This window comes from Spermophilus citellus (genome assembly GCF_964194105.1).
Source record: "Spermophilus citellus genome assembly, chromosome: 6".
NCBI classification, from domain to species: Eukaryota; Metazoa; Chordata; class Mammalia; order Rodentia; family Sciuridae; genus Spermophilus; species Spermophilus citellus.
This window is the reverse complement of record NC_138187.1, coordinates 101,107,329-101,123,320: the sequence shown is the minus strand read 5'-3', so window position 1 is coordinate 101,123,320 and position 15,992 is coordinate 101,107,329. Positions and strand designations below refer to the sequence as shown.

The following is a 15,992-nucleotide window of genomic DNA, read 5'->3' as shown; positions in this document are numbered from 1 at the left end:
GTTTACGAAGATCACACTTGGTTCCCATGCATGCATTTATTATGATCCCAGACAGGGAAAGCTTAAGCAAGCTGCTGGGGCGGGCGCCGTGTCCCCAGGGAGTCCTGATTTCCGAGGTCTGAGTCTCTTTGGGGCACAGCGCTGCGCCCCTCCCCGTGGGCCGTTCCCCTCCCGAGGCTCCGGGCCACACGAGGGCTGCCGCCTCCTCCTACCCGGGCCGCAGCGGCGCCGCGCTCGCCGCGCACTGGCAGACTCCGACCCGCTCCCTGACGCCGGCGCTGGCCTGCGGTCTTTGTTTGGAGTACCGGGGAGCCCGGCGCCGCGCTGCTCCGCAGGCACAACGTTTCTAAACACGGTTTCCGAATTTGCATGGGTTTCCTGCCCGCGCGGACTTCCGTGGCCAAAGCCCCCGCGCCAGCCCTTCCCCGGCGCGCCCGCACCGCCCGGCGGTGGAGTCGGAACCGCCCGGCGGCGCTGGGACCTCGCATTCCCGCCGCCCTGCAGCAGGGAAGACCCCGCGCGGTGCTCGGCCGAGGCCGCTCGCGCGCCTGCTCTGGTGGGACCAGAAAGCCGGTTCTGCAAAGCCCACTCGTTCTCGTCTGGGGTGCAGACCCCGAACTGCCCGCGGACGAGCACTCCCGGTCGAAACGAGGAGGCAAAATGGCTTGTGCTTGGATTCACATGTAAAACCTCGCCCTTTGGCTCCAGGTTGTCCGACATTTTGTGACTGGCTTTTTTTCTTTTTCTTTTTGCTTAATCATGATTTGGGAAACCGTGTCGCCGGTCCCTTTCTAAACGGCTGACCTTTTAGGGCTTGGTTTTTGCCCTTTTATTCTGGCGAGCCGGGACCAGGGACAGAACGGCAGGGGCGGGGCGGGGCGGGGCAGGGCGTTGTGCTAATTCTCGATGCAGTCTCCAAGCAAATAATGGGTTGTTATTAACAATGATCCTCCCTGCGAAATCCTCGAATTGCCCCTTGACTCCCAGCAGCGAGACGCGAGCCCTTATTCGCTGAGCTGGCGCCTCCCCCTCCGCCCTGTTACTCCCGGCTCGGGAAATTACAACTCCTGGGCGCGCGGCGCGGCAGGCGCGGGAGGTGGCGGGGCAGGGAGGGGATTCCCGAGCCAGCGGGCGCTCGCCCCCCGCCCGCCGCCGCAGCGTCGCGCGGCCAAGGTCAGGGGCGCCGCAGGAGCAGCCGCTTCGAGCTAGGGACGTGGGTCAACGCCGGCCGCGGGGAGGCAGCCCCGGGCGCAGCTGGCCGGTCCGCAGCTGAGGGGCTGCCGAGGTGGCCCGGCACAGCGGACCCGGCGGGCTAGCCCGCGTTGCGCACGCGGGAGCTGGAACCCCACGGTCACTCTCCGCTGGCAGCCGCTGTCCGCCACCTCGTAGTGCTGAACCAGCCCGGGCGGAGCGGCCTGCGCTCGCGCCCGATAGGGGCGGGGCCGGGGCAGAAGGAGGACTCGGGACAGCCGCCCCGCGGAGCCAGGAGCTGAAACGGAGCTGGCCAACCGCAGCCGACCGCTGGTCCGGTATACAGAGGAGGCGCGCGGCAGCCGACGGAGGCGCTGCTGATTCATCTCCTGGAGCTCCTTGCAGACCACCGCGAGAGCAGCCAGCAACCTCTGGACTCTGGCCGCAGGCTGAAGGAGCTGGTGCAGGAGCCTTGTGGGTAGGAGGTGAGGACCCCTCCCTTCCATAGCCCCCAGGAGTCTTAGGGCGGTGGCCGCAGGACCGAGAGGGGCGTGCCCGAGTTTGTGAAGGAGGCAAACCCGTGTGATGCCCAGGCCTTCCGTCTCACCGGCGTTGACCACACTCGGCCCCCGCCGCCCGTTTCCGAAGCTTTGGCCATTCCTCCCCGGCCGCGAGCAGCTCAGGCTGCGGGCGCGGCGATGGAGGAGGAGCTGAAGTGCCCCGTGTGCGGTTCCCTGTTTCGCGAGCCCATCATCCTGCCCTGTTCCCATAATGTCTGCCTCCCGTGCGCTCGCACCATTGCTGTGCAGACCCCGGACGGGGAGCAGCACCTGTCCCCACCGCTCCTGCTTTCCCGGGGTGGAGCCGCCGCCGCGCCCCCTCTGGATCAAGACACTGCAGCCGGCGCGGCCTGCGGCGGCGGCGCGAGCGCAAACGCTGCGGGAGGCCTGGGCGGCGGAGCGGCAGGTGGCGGGGACCACGCAGACAAGCTGAGCTTGTACAGCGAGACGGACAGCGGCTATGGCTCCTACACCCCGAGCCTCAAGTCCCCCAACGGGGTCCGCGTACTACCCATGGTGCCGGCGCCCCCCGGCTCCTCCGCCGCGGCTGCCCGGGGTGCCGCCTGCTCTTCGCTGTCGTCCTCCTCCAGTTCCATCACGTGCCCGCAGTGCCACCGCAGCGCCTCCCTGGACCACCGCGGCCTGCGCGGCTTTCAGCGCAACCGACTGCTGGAAGCCATCGTGCAGCGGTACCAACAGGGACGCGGGACCGCGCCGGGGGCGTCTGCGGCCGCGGCGGTGGCCGTCTGCCAGCTGTGTGACCGCACCCCGCCGGAGCCGGCAGCCGCGCTCTGCGAGCAGTGCGACGTGCTCTACTGCGCCGCCTGCCAGCTCAAATGCCACCCTTCCCGGGGCCCCTTCGCCAAGCATCGCCTGGTGCAGCCACCGCCACCGCCCGCGCCACCCGAGGCGGCAGCGGCTCCGCCCAGCGCCGCCGCGACCCCCAGCACCGGCAGCGGCTGCAAAAGCCCAGGGGGCGCTGGGGCCAGCGCGGCCCGGAAGTTTCCCACGTGTCCGGAACATGACATGGAGAACTACAGCATGTACTGCGTGAGCTGCCGGAGCCCGGTGTGCTACCTGTGTCTAGAAGAGGGCCGGCACGGCAAGCACGAGGTGAAGCCGCTGGGGGCCACGTGGAAACAGCACAAGGTGAGCGCTGGCAGCGCCGCCCAGGCGCAGCGCGGGAGGGACCCTTGGCCTCTTGTGCAAAGTTGGCAGAGGGTTAGCCTTAGGGCCACGCAGGAACAGCCTCGTTCATTCATTCATTCCAGCAGTTAGCTATTGAACCGTGTTTATGAATCAGGTACCCTGAGCTGTTGGGAAAAGATATGAGAAAATGACTCACTAAGTCCCCTCCCACTGGAAACTGAGATTGTATACAAACTACCCCAATTGCAGAAGCAGGGCTCTCACTCCCAAAGGCTAGTAAGGTACCCTGGAGGCCCCTCCCAATTAAGCCAAATAGGGTCTTCCCTCCATTTGAAAATAAATGCATTTTTAAAGTGCACATTACCACCTGGCTGAAGAAAACTGTCTGGGGCCTTCCTGCTCAAAATCTGCTCTAAGGTGGGAGTTTGCACCCCAGCCCTGCCTGAAGGGATGCACTGTTGCTTGTTCAGCAGGACACCCTGTCTTCCAGAGCAGGAATTTTCCTACCCTCAGTTGTTCTCCAGCACCTTCTGTCCTCAAAATGCCTTTCAACCTAGAGGGCAGATGTCTCCTTGGCACATCTGGAGGTGTGCCCTTTCAAGAAGGGAGTGTTTTCCCCAGAGACCCTCTCTTGCCTGGGACTGTATCCAATCAAAACACATACAGTATTCCCATTGGATGGTATGGAGACCTCTTACCTCCCTCTCCTCCTTAGAGAGGGAGATTTGCATGTGGATCTGAAGGAGGGAATGGGCCAAGTCCACTGGCCAGTGGGAGAGGGGTGGAGTCATAGGTGATCTCTTAATAAGGGGACCAGGCACACCTCTCTACAGCCTCCTTCCCCTGGAACTTGCTGGCAGCAGGAAGCTGAGTGTCAACTCCAGAAACTTATGCTGACAGTTTTTTGGTTGTTTTGTTTTGGCACTGGAGATAGAACCCAGGGGCATTTTACCACTGAGCTACATCCCCAAACCTTTTTAAATTTTTTATTTTGAGACAGTGTCTTGCTAAGTTGCTTAGGCTGGGCTTGAACTTTCAATCCTCCTGCCTCAGCCCTCCAAGCCTCTGGGATTGCAGGTGTGCACTACTGCACCTGGTTTGTCTTCCTATTTTATACTTCAAGAAAGAGAAGAAACCATCAATATCTGCTTAGACCCTTCACCAGGCCCCAAAGGCAAGGCTAGAGTCAGCTCTAACCAATACTTAATCTCCCACCCAAAGGCCCAGTGGGCACCTAGATTCACTACCTTTAGAGGCCATAAATTGGGCTGGGCAGGTAAGAGCCTATTGTTCAAGGTTCCCCAATGCTCCTGGGCTCTTGGTACCCTCATTCATGAACTCTTTCCAGTAAGCTCATTCTAGAGGAGGTAAGAGGTCTCCATACCATCCAATGGGAAATACTGTATGTGTTTTGATTGGAAAATAGAGCAATTTTCCAAGGCTATCTTATCACCCAATTGGGAACAGGCAGAAAGGGCCACACAGAAGAGAGGAAGAGACAACTGTTTCTGTACAGATTTGTTTGTATGAATATGAAATATACACAGTTACTATATAGAATTTCATCTGCTATGATGAGCATGTGTTGTTATTGTAATTTAACATTTTAAAATAAAAAAATTGAAGAAACAAATAGGGAACACTTGAGGAATCCCCTTTGGAGAGGGAGATTTGCATGTGGATCTGAAGGAGGGAATGGGCCAAGTCCCTGGTCCTAGAGCAGTGGTTCTCAGGGGGGCCCATGTGCAGATGCCCCACCCTACCCAACTGTTTTGGGAACCTTCAGGAGTTCATTAGTAACGAGGAAACATGGGCCAGGAGACTGCTGAGAACCAGAGTGCAAAGTCCCCAGACACTTACCTAGCCTCAAATGCCAATAGTGCTGCTGGTGAGAAACCCTGCTCTGAGGTTGCGCAGCCCTGGATCTCTCTAGAGCCTGCAATTTACTAGCTGAATGAGTTTAGGTGATTTTAATCTAAAACGTTTTGAAAGTAAAATCTAAGTGGAGCCTTGTGGGTGGATTAAGCACAGTTTTGTAGGTCTAGCCTCCAGCATACTACCCGACCCATTAAGTGGGATTGTTTTTATAGTCCTGACACTTCAAATCAGAGGACTTGCAGAAAGCTGCAGGGCAGCAGCCTGAGTGCTGTTTTGACCTCACTGACTTGGTTATCTGGAGAAAACGTGAGCGGGTAACTTTGGGGTTGTTTGTGGTGAGCCCCCACATAGCCTCGAGCTGAATGGGGACACCTGCCTTAAGTTCGTTTTTTTTTTTTTTTTTTCCATATGGCCCTTTGTTACATATACTTTGCAGGAATTGTAGATGCCTTACTTGTTTCATCTTTTAAATGAATTGACATCATTTTACAAATCAAGAAATCATTGTAAAAAGGCTGTGATCAATTACCAAGACAAGAAACATGAGTTCTAAATCTCACATTCTGGTTTCACAAGCTGTTACATTTTCACATCCTAGAGAGCCAAAACCAATTTTGGGTATTGCCACTGAAGTGTTCAGAATAGTGAGGATTAGAAATGAAGGAAAGTCGATGTGAGATTTTGCAGTTGTGAGAGATTCAGCATCTTGCATGGAAGAGGTGGATAATGAGCTGTCATGCCAAGAACCAAAACCATGCAGGGAGACTCAGTGGTCACCCCCAGTTTGGTGTCAATGTATAAAATCTCTCCCCAACCAACAGTGCACCAGCGTGAGAAGAAGCAGCAGCCAGGGGTCAGCTCAGGAGTGGGAGGGTTACTGTGGGAATATGACTGTGCAGATTCTGGCATCTGAATTTTGTATCTAGCACTGCTGCTTCAGGGACAGCCACGTCCTCATGAATGGAGCCGGACACTGCGAGGTAGTTCTGGGGAGCTTGTGTTCATGACTGCAGGCAGGTGCTGCCACCGTTGTTTTCCTACAGAAAGGGAGGTTGTTGAGCATGTGTTGTGGTGTTCAGGGACTAGACATGAAAAGACACATGGGGGAACTCATGGCTTAGCTTTGGAGTAGGCACCAGGGCCACCCCAGCAGTGAGGGTGGCTACTGAACGAATGCCTGCACACGGCACATCACACGCCCACCTGGGCCGTCCAGGTTCTTGTGAACCTTAACATCTTCGGGGTTCTTGTTTTCTGTCTGAAACCCCGGCTCCTCAATGGACCTCCTGGCTGCCAGCAGCACTCACCCCAGGCTCCTGGGCCAGGAGAGCCTCCCTGCAGAGCCTCCCCACAGGCTCCCTTTGCCCAATTTCCTCTCCGACTAGCACTAGGGACACCAGGTCTGTTCCAAAGCAAGGTAGATAATCATCTTTTAAACACAGTGTGGAAATCTTTAGATCTTGGCTAAACAAATTCTATGTTGATTCCCCCCGAAGAGGATTAACCGTTTCCAGGAGCTTCTGACCTGAAGAAGACCCCAGAGGTGAGAAGACCACCGCTTCCCAGACAGCATTGCCTTTTTTGTCTACTGATGGCAGAGTTCTGCTTCTCCTGAAGCTAGGGGGAAGGTCACTGTGGCCTAGCCTGTCGCAGGCCTCGATCACATCTGAAAGTTGTGCTTCAGGGGACTCTGGCTGCTGGGTGTAGGTGGTTGGCCCTGAGTTAAGGTAAGGACACTGTTCCCAGCTGAGGTTGTGGGACACGGGCTAGGCCTCTCCACAGAAGCCATTGAGCATCTCACTGGTGCCCCAGGAATGCCGCTCGGGAGTGAGGGATGACTCAGCCTGAAGACCTCAGGAGAGATGGGACTTCCCTCCAGCCTGGAGGATGTGCCAGGGGCCGTGGCTTCCCAGCACAAGCCTCCAGGAAAGACCTCCACCATCAGAAAGACCACACATGCAGAGCAAGGCTGAGCTGTGGCCAGCTGCGCCCAGCCGTGGGGGACTCACTCCAACGATTGCAGCCCCATGTTACCAGCAGGGCCCTCTCCTGAAAACTGCAATTACAGAGGGAGAAATGTGGCCTGAACTGTCATCTGCAAATTCTAATTTCAGAGAGAACACTTCTAATGTGGTAGTTTTTTTTTTTCCTTCTGGAATTGCTTCGACTCTCTTTTTTCTTCAAACTGCAATATAAACTTCTTTACTAATGATAATATGGTTTTCCATGGCTGTGTGCTATTCTATTGAAGGGTTATTTTTTAGTTAATCAATATGTTAGTGCTGTGCAGAGGTTTCAGTCTTTAGCTGTGCTGGACATTTCTCTGCTAAACCCATGCCTGACACTCCTGTTTCCTCGGGTTAGATTAGCAGGTGTGCTAGTGCTATATCAAAGGATATCCATCTTTTAGGTCTGAGTAATATCTCCAGATTACTGCCTGTCCTGTTGTTTCTCCCAACAGCAAAATTATGTCAATAGTAAAAAATTCACAAGGACAGGGACCAGTAGGGTAAAGCACTGGTGTGCGCTGTCTTACTTCTAATAATTGTTGTCTACAACTTTCACTACATTTTTGTTAAAACTGTTTTTAAGAGGGGATCACAAGTATCTAGACGTCTATATTCCTAACTAGTCAGGGGCCTTCTTCCCCTCAAGAATCGATTTAACACGTACAGCTCTGCTGTCCTGTATCTCCTCTTGGATTTCAGGGTCTCCAAGGTCCACCTGCGGTCTTTTGGAGTGGGGTTGGGTGGCCATTAGAAACAGTTAGAGAGAGAAAAGACGTTGGCCAGTGACCTCCAGGACGTCTGGGGCTCCAGCCTGCCTGCCTCCACTGGCCTGGGGTCTGTGCACTCTGAGGCAGAGCCTGGGGTGGTGGGGAGCCAAGCCTTTCACTGACTTTGAAATTCTGGGAAAAGAAGGCTGTATGTGCCTGGCTGGCTCAGAGCCCATGGCAGGGCTGCCGGTCCTGGAGATATGCCCATGGTGGTCCTGGGCACCAAGGTCAGCACTGCAGAACCATCACTGGAAAGAGAGCTCAAGTCATGCCCTCAGAGCCACCTCTTCCCTACCGCCCCACACAGCTGGGAAACTGTACCGGAGAGGCCAGAACCCACAGCTTAAAGGCCTTCCTCTTGTCTTTGAAGACTATTTGAGAGTTTGAGGAGTTTGGAACTGAAGTCAGCCTCAAAGTGTGTGACAGGAGGTCCCTCTTGTCACCAGTTATGAGTATGGTAATAGTGTGTACCGTGGCTCTCCACATCTTTAGCCTGCAGTGGAAAGACTCCCTGTAGGTGTACATTCCTGATGAGCACCCTGACTGCAAGAGCCAATCATGCGGAGGGTTCTAGACGGGAGGGACCTCATGCTCTCTGAGGCACTCTAAGGAAAGCACCAGCACACAGGCTCACCACCTGTGTTTACAAATAAGGGTTTATTGGAACACAGCCATGCTTTTTTGCTTTCTATTGCCTATGGCTACTTTTAGCCGTAGTTGCTTTGGGGAGAGTTGAGTAGGTGCATCACAAATGGGTGTTCTGTAAAACCGAAAATATTATTTGTCTCTTTATAGAAAAACATTTGCCCATTTTACATTGCTGTGACAAAGTAGCTGAGAGAATCATCTTAAAGGAGGAAGGAATATTTTTGTTTCATGGTTTCAGAGATTTCAGTCCGTGGTTACTTGGCCCCGTCTCTTTGGGCCTTTGGTGAAGCAGAACATCATGGTGAGGAGTATTTGGTGGAGCGGGCTGCTCACCTTGTAGCAGACAGGAGACAGAGAGAAAGCGGCTGGGGTCAATGCTGTCTAGAGGACCTGTCTCCAGTGACCTACCTCCTCCAGCTAGGCCCCGCCTCCTCAGCTTGCACCACCTGTGGGAGCACCACTAGCTGGGACAGGCCTTCAACACATGGACAAGCCTTGGGGACACTGCAGATGCAAGCACAGCACCTCCAGACTTGCCCGCTCCTAAGAGAGCCAGTCTCAGCACCTGCCTTATGGGAATGCAGGGCTCTGAACCCAGAACAGTCCTGCTGACCCAGGGTCTACACTGGAGACTCCTGCAGGAACTGTGTGCTGGGCTGCAGGATGTGGGCCCATGACTGCAGTTCATCTGAGAAATGGCCACGTTCATTGGAGTGGACTCCAGGGCAACCCAGAGTGTTGAACCCAAAAGTCAAGAAGGCACCCGACTTCCCGATCTCAGAGGGTGGGAAGCAGCTGCAAAGCTGAGGGATCCCCAAGCAGAGGGCAGGGGCCTGGGGAAGGAACTCTGCACACATGTTCTTTGCTGCTCCCTGGGATGGAAAAGAAAGCTGTCTGCTGTTTGTCCTTGGATTTCCTGTTTGTTATGTCTGTTGCTCTAGAAAGCAGTGGGGTGTGCCTTATCCACTTTTGAGGGGACTGCGGGGGTGATGGTAGAGGTTATGGGGTCACAATCTGGGGCCTCTGGGCCAGAGCATCCAGGCAGACAGGGAGAGGCTCTGTGGGGGACTTCCTGTTTTGTATAGTCGGCTGTTGGATGGTGGAGTTTATGAACAGTGGCCCTGTCACTTTGCAGATGAGGAAACCTGAGGTGAAGGGCTCTCTAGACTTGCACAGCAAGCCCTGGGTTGATATTGAAAGATGGCCTCCACTGTGCCCCAGGGTGTGTGCTGAACAGCAAGATGCCGCAGAAGGCCAAGTGTGTGTTGGGCTAAACAGTAGATCCACGTGGCGCTTGCAGAGGAGTCATTATATGTGGAAGAAACAGGGTTAGCTGAATGGGACAGGGTGTGCCCATGTCTGTCTTCCCCGAATGGTGGGGACAAACATGGCACAATCTCTCCTTTAACTGGAATGGGCAGCAAGAAAGGAAATCAGAAGGGGGTGGGCAAAACACCCCGTTTAAAACCAACAGGACAGGGGTTGGGGCCGGAGCGGGCGAAGAGAGCAGATACTCTTCCCATTTCACATGCGTCACAGGGAAGAGGTTCAGAGGACAGGAGGGGCAGGACAGGGGCAGGAGCCAGGGGGGCAGGAGACCAGGAGTGCTGGGGGTCTGCCTGACAGACGGCCGCTGCAGGAGGGATTGGACCTGGAGGAAGCACCCGCCTGGAGCACCTGTGCAGACAGCAGGTGGCTTGAGAACCGGGTCACAGCCAGGTCAGGAAGCGCAGGCAAACCCTGTGATTGCCCAGTCTGCTTGTCCTGGCTTATAGTTTGATTTTAGATGGTAGCTACAAAACCAGAAAAGCAATGACCGGGAATGATGGTAGGTGGGCCACTAAAATGAAGAGCCGAGGCCAATGGCTCCACAGGTTGGCTGCTCTGCAGGTTGGCTGCTCTGCCCAGTGGGGTTGCCAATCAGTGGAGCTGTGCTTCCTGGGAACCAGATGCCACCTCTGACACTTGCTGTGATAGTCCAAGCTGACCGTGGATCTCGCCATCATGGCCTTATTCTTAGTACTTGCTTTTTAACCCACCTAAGTACTTCTTGGGTCTACAGAGAAGCCAGGAAGCACCTGTGTCCTTGCAGGGACAAGCGTAAGTACCTGGTTGTAGAAGGAATCGTCTCCCACAAGGGCAAACATCTGGTCACAGGAGAAAGAAAAAAAAACAACTAATGGGTAAATAGGCTAGGTGCCTTCTGATGGTGGCAAGTACTGAGACAGAGGTAAGGATAATGTGACAAAGATATTTCAACAGTGGAGAAGGTTGGAAATCATCTGTGCAGAGGTTAAATTTCCAGATAGGACTTGAAGACAGAGGAGAAGGGACCAGCCCTGCACGCTGGAAAGGGAAGCAGGAGCCTAGAACCAGAGGTGGGAAGAGGCGTGGCAGGTTTGAGGGGCAGAAGTGGGCCAACATGTGAATGGCTGGCAGGAGCAGAACCAGGCGGAGCAGGGAATGCAGGGCTGGGTGGACCCTGGGTCCTACCGGGTGCCAGGGGAGCCCCCAGAGGGCTTTCGGCTGGGAGCCAGGAGTGGTTCTTAGAAGGTCCTTGGGGCCTTTGTTCAGGAAGGGAGGGTGGGGGACACGAGTGGGGACAGGAAGACTCATCTGAGGCTACTGCAGTAGACCAAGTATAAAAGGGGAACTCTAGTTAGGAGCAAGCAGCAGCAATGGCGAAATGCTCGTGCATTCATCTCCTGCTGGAGCCCGCCCCACGTCTTGGACTTGTGGTTTGATGTCTTTCATTATTTTTGCAAAATTGTTGTCTACTCTCTCTTCAGATAATTGTTCTATCATTTTTAAAAATATTGTTAATTGTTGATGGACTTTATTTTATTCATTTATTCATATGCAGTGCTGAGAACCAAACACAGTGCCTCATCAGGCTAGGCAAGTGCTCTCACGAGGCCACACCCCCAGCCCTCTATCATTTCTCTAATCCTTTTGGGATTTCAATGACACGTGTGTTAGATTGCTTGATAACATTCCATAGTTCTTGGACACTCTTCTTTTTGTCTCTTTGTGTTGCAGTTTGGGTAATTTCTGTTGACCTCTCTTCAAATTCACGACTCCCTCCTGGGCCATGTCAAGCCTCCTGACCTCCTCTTCCTCCCCACATTGCCTGTCCCTCCCTGTCCCAGCTGTGGGTGCCTCAGTCAGAGCACTCCCAGGACAGTTTCTACTTCTCACCAGGGACACAGGTTTTCTTCTCTTTCCCTCAGCTGTGAGGGGTCTTTGCTCTGCTGCCAAGGGTTTTTTTTTTCCTTTTAATTTATGCAGTCTTAAATTTTATAGAATCTTACAAGCTGTCTTAAACCCCTTTTGAAATAAATAGAGCTGCTTTTCTTTTGCCTGCAGGCCAGGATGTCCCTGGGGTGGGAAGAGCTGCCTGTGACCTGCAATGGGCATTCAGCATCGGTGAGATGTCCACTTGGTTGCTGGAAGCCTCTGTGTGGCAGGCAACAGCTCTGCATGGCCATCCCAGGCAGCCCTGCTCTTCCCAGCTCACTCCAGCCTCTGCCACTTGCTCTAGACAGTGGTCACAACGTTTCTGTTTTCCTTTGGTTGCAGAAGAACTAGGAAACACTTTCAAAATCCTGCGATGTACTCCACTTGGCCAGTCTTTAGGTCTGTTTTCTACTTTGTGCGGGGGGGAATTCTTCCTTGAGCCTGGAGCTGCAGAGAGAGAGACACTGCCCGTGGGGTCCGACTCCTGGAGCACCCGCTCTGCTGGGGTCAGACAGTCCTTTCTACCACCAAGTCTCCTCTCAACTCCTTTTCTGTGTTCTAGACCTTTTTCTAGATCGATTTTGCTTAAAATCCATTTCTTCTCTCAATGCAAAATGGTAAGAGTACAGACCTGGCTCTTCCTGAGCAAGCTGCAGGTGGTGGCCTGAGGTCGAGTTGGGCCTACAGCATCCCAGGCCTGCCTGCCTCCTGGCATCTCCATGGGTGAGGCCTGCTCCTTCTTTTCTTTCTTTCAATTCTTTTTAGTTACATGCAACCCTGGGGTATACCCTGACGGTATCAGGGTGTGAAACTCAACCCACTCTGATTCAGGGCCCACCCACCTGTCCCCATTCCCTCCCTTCTCCCCATTCCCCCTTCATTCCCTTTACCGGGGCTGGGAATGTGGCTCAAGCGGTAGCATGCTCGCCTGACATGCGTGCAGCCCGGGTTCGATCCTCAGCACCACATACAAACAAAGATGTTGTGTCCGCTGAAGACTAAAAAATAAATATTAAAAAATTCCCTCTCTCTCTTTAAGAAAAAAATCCCTTTACCAGGCTGCACATACAGAAGTTCTGCCAGATCCATTCCACGGTCCCTGCCTTTTCCCATCCCTTCCTCTTCCTCTTTGATCCCCTCCATCTACTCTCCTGATCTTTCCTCTATCTTGATGAAATTCTCTCTCCCACTTTTTTCCCTTTCCCTCTCTCTTTCTTTGCATTTTTTTAAAACTCCCTCCTTCTTTTGGACTAGTTTCTGCATATCAGAGAAACTCTCAGGCCCATCCATTTACTGACAAATCCGTAAGTCACTCTCTTTATAGCTAATAGCCTGTCATGTGGACCTACCACATTTTCTTTGTGCATTCATCTACTGAAGGTGCCTCGTTGTTTCCACAGCTTGGCTGTTGTGAATTGTGTTGCTGTAAACTCTGATGTGGCCGTGTCCCTATAGTATGTGGATTTTACATCTTTTGGATATATACTGTAGAGTGGTGTAGAGTGGTAGTTCCATTCCTCATCTTTTGAGGAACCTCAACACTGCTTTCCAGAGTGGTTACTGGAAAAAGTCCCACCAACAATGTATGAATGAACGTTTTCCTCACATCAAGCGAGGCCTTTTGCAGTGTGACCTCCAAAGTATAAGAGCAGTCAGTTGCACTATCATTCCGATACATGTTGCACATCAGGCACAAAGCTAAAGGGGAATTTGGTTCTTGCTGCTGACCCTTGGTTCATTCCAGAAACTTTCCTGACATGTTGCCCAAGGAAAATACTCACTTGTTCAACAAATACTCACTGGAAGCACGTTAGTACCTCATCCCAAGCAGGAACCCGCAAGCTCTCCCTCTCCAAGACTACACACAGCAGGATGTAGTGGGTATGGGTCCCCGAGGGCCAGCTTCCAGGCAAGACAGCGAAGGGAGGGGCACTGAAGTGAGTTGGGACGCCCACTAGTCCCTGCAAGGCAAGGGGGGCATACCCACAGGGGAGCAGCAGGCAAAGGCACAGAGGTGTGGCCGTGCCATGCTGTGCAGCATGTGCCAGCTGTGCCCTTCCGTCGACTTCTGCAGAACCTGATGAGCCCAGGCCCTAGGGAATGTGTGCCAGTTACTCTGGGTCTTACTCTTCCAGGTGAGCTCTTGAGGATTGCTGGGCACCAGCTGACCCCATGGTCAGGATGAGACGCCACTGTGTGCCCTGGGCCTGTCTGATGGGAAGCCAGTTCCTGGTGGTGTTGTCCCTCGGCTCCACCTCTCCTGGTTTCTACCTCAGCCTAGGTGTTAGCTGAAGACGTCCTTGGGTTTGCTGACCTATCCATATTGGTCAGCTGCCCTCTGCAGCCTGGGGGATGCCTGAGCAGTCAGCATCTGGAGACTCAGAATGAGAAGGTGAGAAGTGGTGGCGCAGAGAGGAGGGCCTTGCCTTTGCCACCCCAGGGCACTGCACAAGCCAAGGCTCGGCAGGCGCTGCTAACCCTCACCCAGCAGGTTGGGCGCGATCAGCTCCCCTACGAGTCAGTGTGGCAAGCAAGAAAAACCCACTGGCCACCTAGAACAGGGAATCCGTCAGCACAGTGTTTTCTGCCTCAGCACTCAGGGCCCACAAGAGATCCCAAAGCCAGGTCTAAAGTCCTGGACAGGAGGCCACATCAGCAAACCCAGACTCCATATCTGCTACTAGACCCTCAAAATTCTGTGACCCCAAAGGTGTGGTGGTTTCTTCCCATCAGCAAGCATGCCGTCAGTTCTGCAGTGGACATTGGCTGGGTGTCCTCTAATGCTCTTCTCTTCCGACCCTCCCTTCTTGGAGGCAGTCAGTGTCAGACCCCACAGGTTCAGAGCTCCATCCCAAGGACCCCCACCTAGGTGCTGACCCCAAGCCCCGGGTTGCTTTCCCTGAGCTTCTGACCCACCAGCTATAAATCGGGGTCCCCCAGGTTTGATTGACTTGCTCCAGTGGTCACAGAGCCCAGGCAGACACTTGCTCACGCTCACAGTTTATTATAAAGGTTATTACAAAGGACGCAGGCTGTCCAAGGAGGGGGGAGGTAGAGCTCCCACGGTCCCCCAGACACACACCCTCCAAAACCTCCCTGTGTTTAGCTGTCCTTTGGGGATTTTGTGGACAGCGTGTAGCAGTGGGAGTGGGTAGAGGTCTGCCGTGAGGCTGGTGGTCAGGGGAGTCCAGCAGGGCTGTGGTGCAGACACAGTGAGGTGTCTTTTTCCTGCCAGCGTGGGCAGGACCCTCTCAAAGGGGTTTTCTGGTGCACTCTCAGGCAAGCAGGTCAGAGGATTTCTCTGGCTAGCCCGAGGCAGGTGGGCAGGGAAGTCAGAGTTTCTGTGGCCTGCCCTGGGAGGAAAAGAGTCAAGAGAAAGAAGGGAAGGGGAGGGGACTTGGCTTCCTGAGTCCTAAGGTGCTCGACATGCTTCTGTTCACATGGGAATAACCTGGGCCTTGGGGACGATGAACCACTTGCTGACTGCTGTCCAGCATGGAAGGTCAGAGGAAGAAGGCATGTGGCTGTGTCTCCCTTTGAAGTGCAGGACATCCGGAGGCAGCCCCAGGGGGTGGGACTGCCAGTTGCCAGCAGGGTGGACTCCAGGGAAGAGCCCTGCCATGGCCACCAGACAGGATGGCCTGTGAGCGCTGGTCCTCCCGGGCAGTGGACAGAGCTATTCAGTGAGCTTGTGGGGAATGAGGCTGAGGAGGAAGGCTCTGGTTGAGAATGGCAGCCTCCAGGGTGTCCACCTCTGAATCCCTGGGCTGGGGAGGCCTCTGACCCAGCAGATGTGTGAAAGTGGAGCATCTTGAGAGGGGAGGTGGTCCTGGGTTCCTCATCTGACCCTGTGATCGCCCAAGGTCCTTGCAGAAGGGAGGCAGGAGGGGCAACTAGTAGTCACAGATGTGAGGTGGATGCAAACACCTTGGTCCACAGGGGACCGAAGCACCATGCCACGTCTCAGGGGCCTAAACATCAGAAGTTTATTCCTCTTAGTTGTAGAAGCCTGAGATCATGGTGCTGCAGCTCTGGAGTCTGGGAGGTAAGAGCACCTGCACCCTGGGTACTCACGGGAGGAAGGTGAGGAGCTGCCCAAGGCTTCTTTGAGGCTCTGATGAGGGCCCAGAGCCTCTGGAGAGGCCCAGTGCTCACAACCCCATCACTGAAAGGGCCACCTCCTGATGCCACCACCTTGAGAGTTTGTATACAGTGTGTGCATCTGGGGACACAAACACCAAGACCACAGCATGAGAGGCCGCATGAGTCAAGCAGCCATACCAGGGTGACCTGGGCAAGGAAGCAGACTGTCCCTGGAAGGAACAGCCCTGGCGCTCTGCAGACTCTGGCTCCAGACATGGGGTGATGACTCTGTGTCACTTAGGCCTTCCAACAATGGTGTCAGGGAGCTCGTGTGCCAAGGGCACCCATGACAGAATGACCCCGGCTGTTCCGGGCAGGGTGGGTCTGAATCTTCTCTGCCCAGCCTGGATGGGCACTGAAGGGTGGGGGTCTTCACAGATGGCCATCTTCTGTGCTGCCAGCCGTGGTGG

The 15,992-nt window shown here is 54.4% G+C and overlaps 1 protein-coding gene across 3 annotated transcripts in view; it reads left to right on the top strand.

Annotated features, from left to right (window-relative positions):
• Nucleotides 1-890: 890 nt before the first annotated feature.
• Nucleotides 891-15,992, top strand: part of TRIM67 (tripartite motif containing 67) — a 40,370-nt gene continuing 25,268 nt past the window's right edge. For all 3 annotated transcript variants that reach the window (XM_081300492.1, XM_081300493.1, XM_081300491.1), the window contains exon 1: nt 891-2,900. In XM_081300492.1, the coding sequence (XP_081156618.1) occupies nt 1,890-2,900 (1,011 nt within the window). In that variant the 5' untranslated portion in view covers nt 891-1,889. The remainder of the gene's footprint in view (nt 2,901-15,992) is intronic.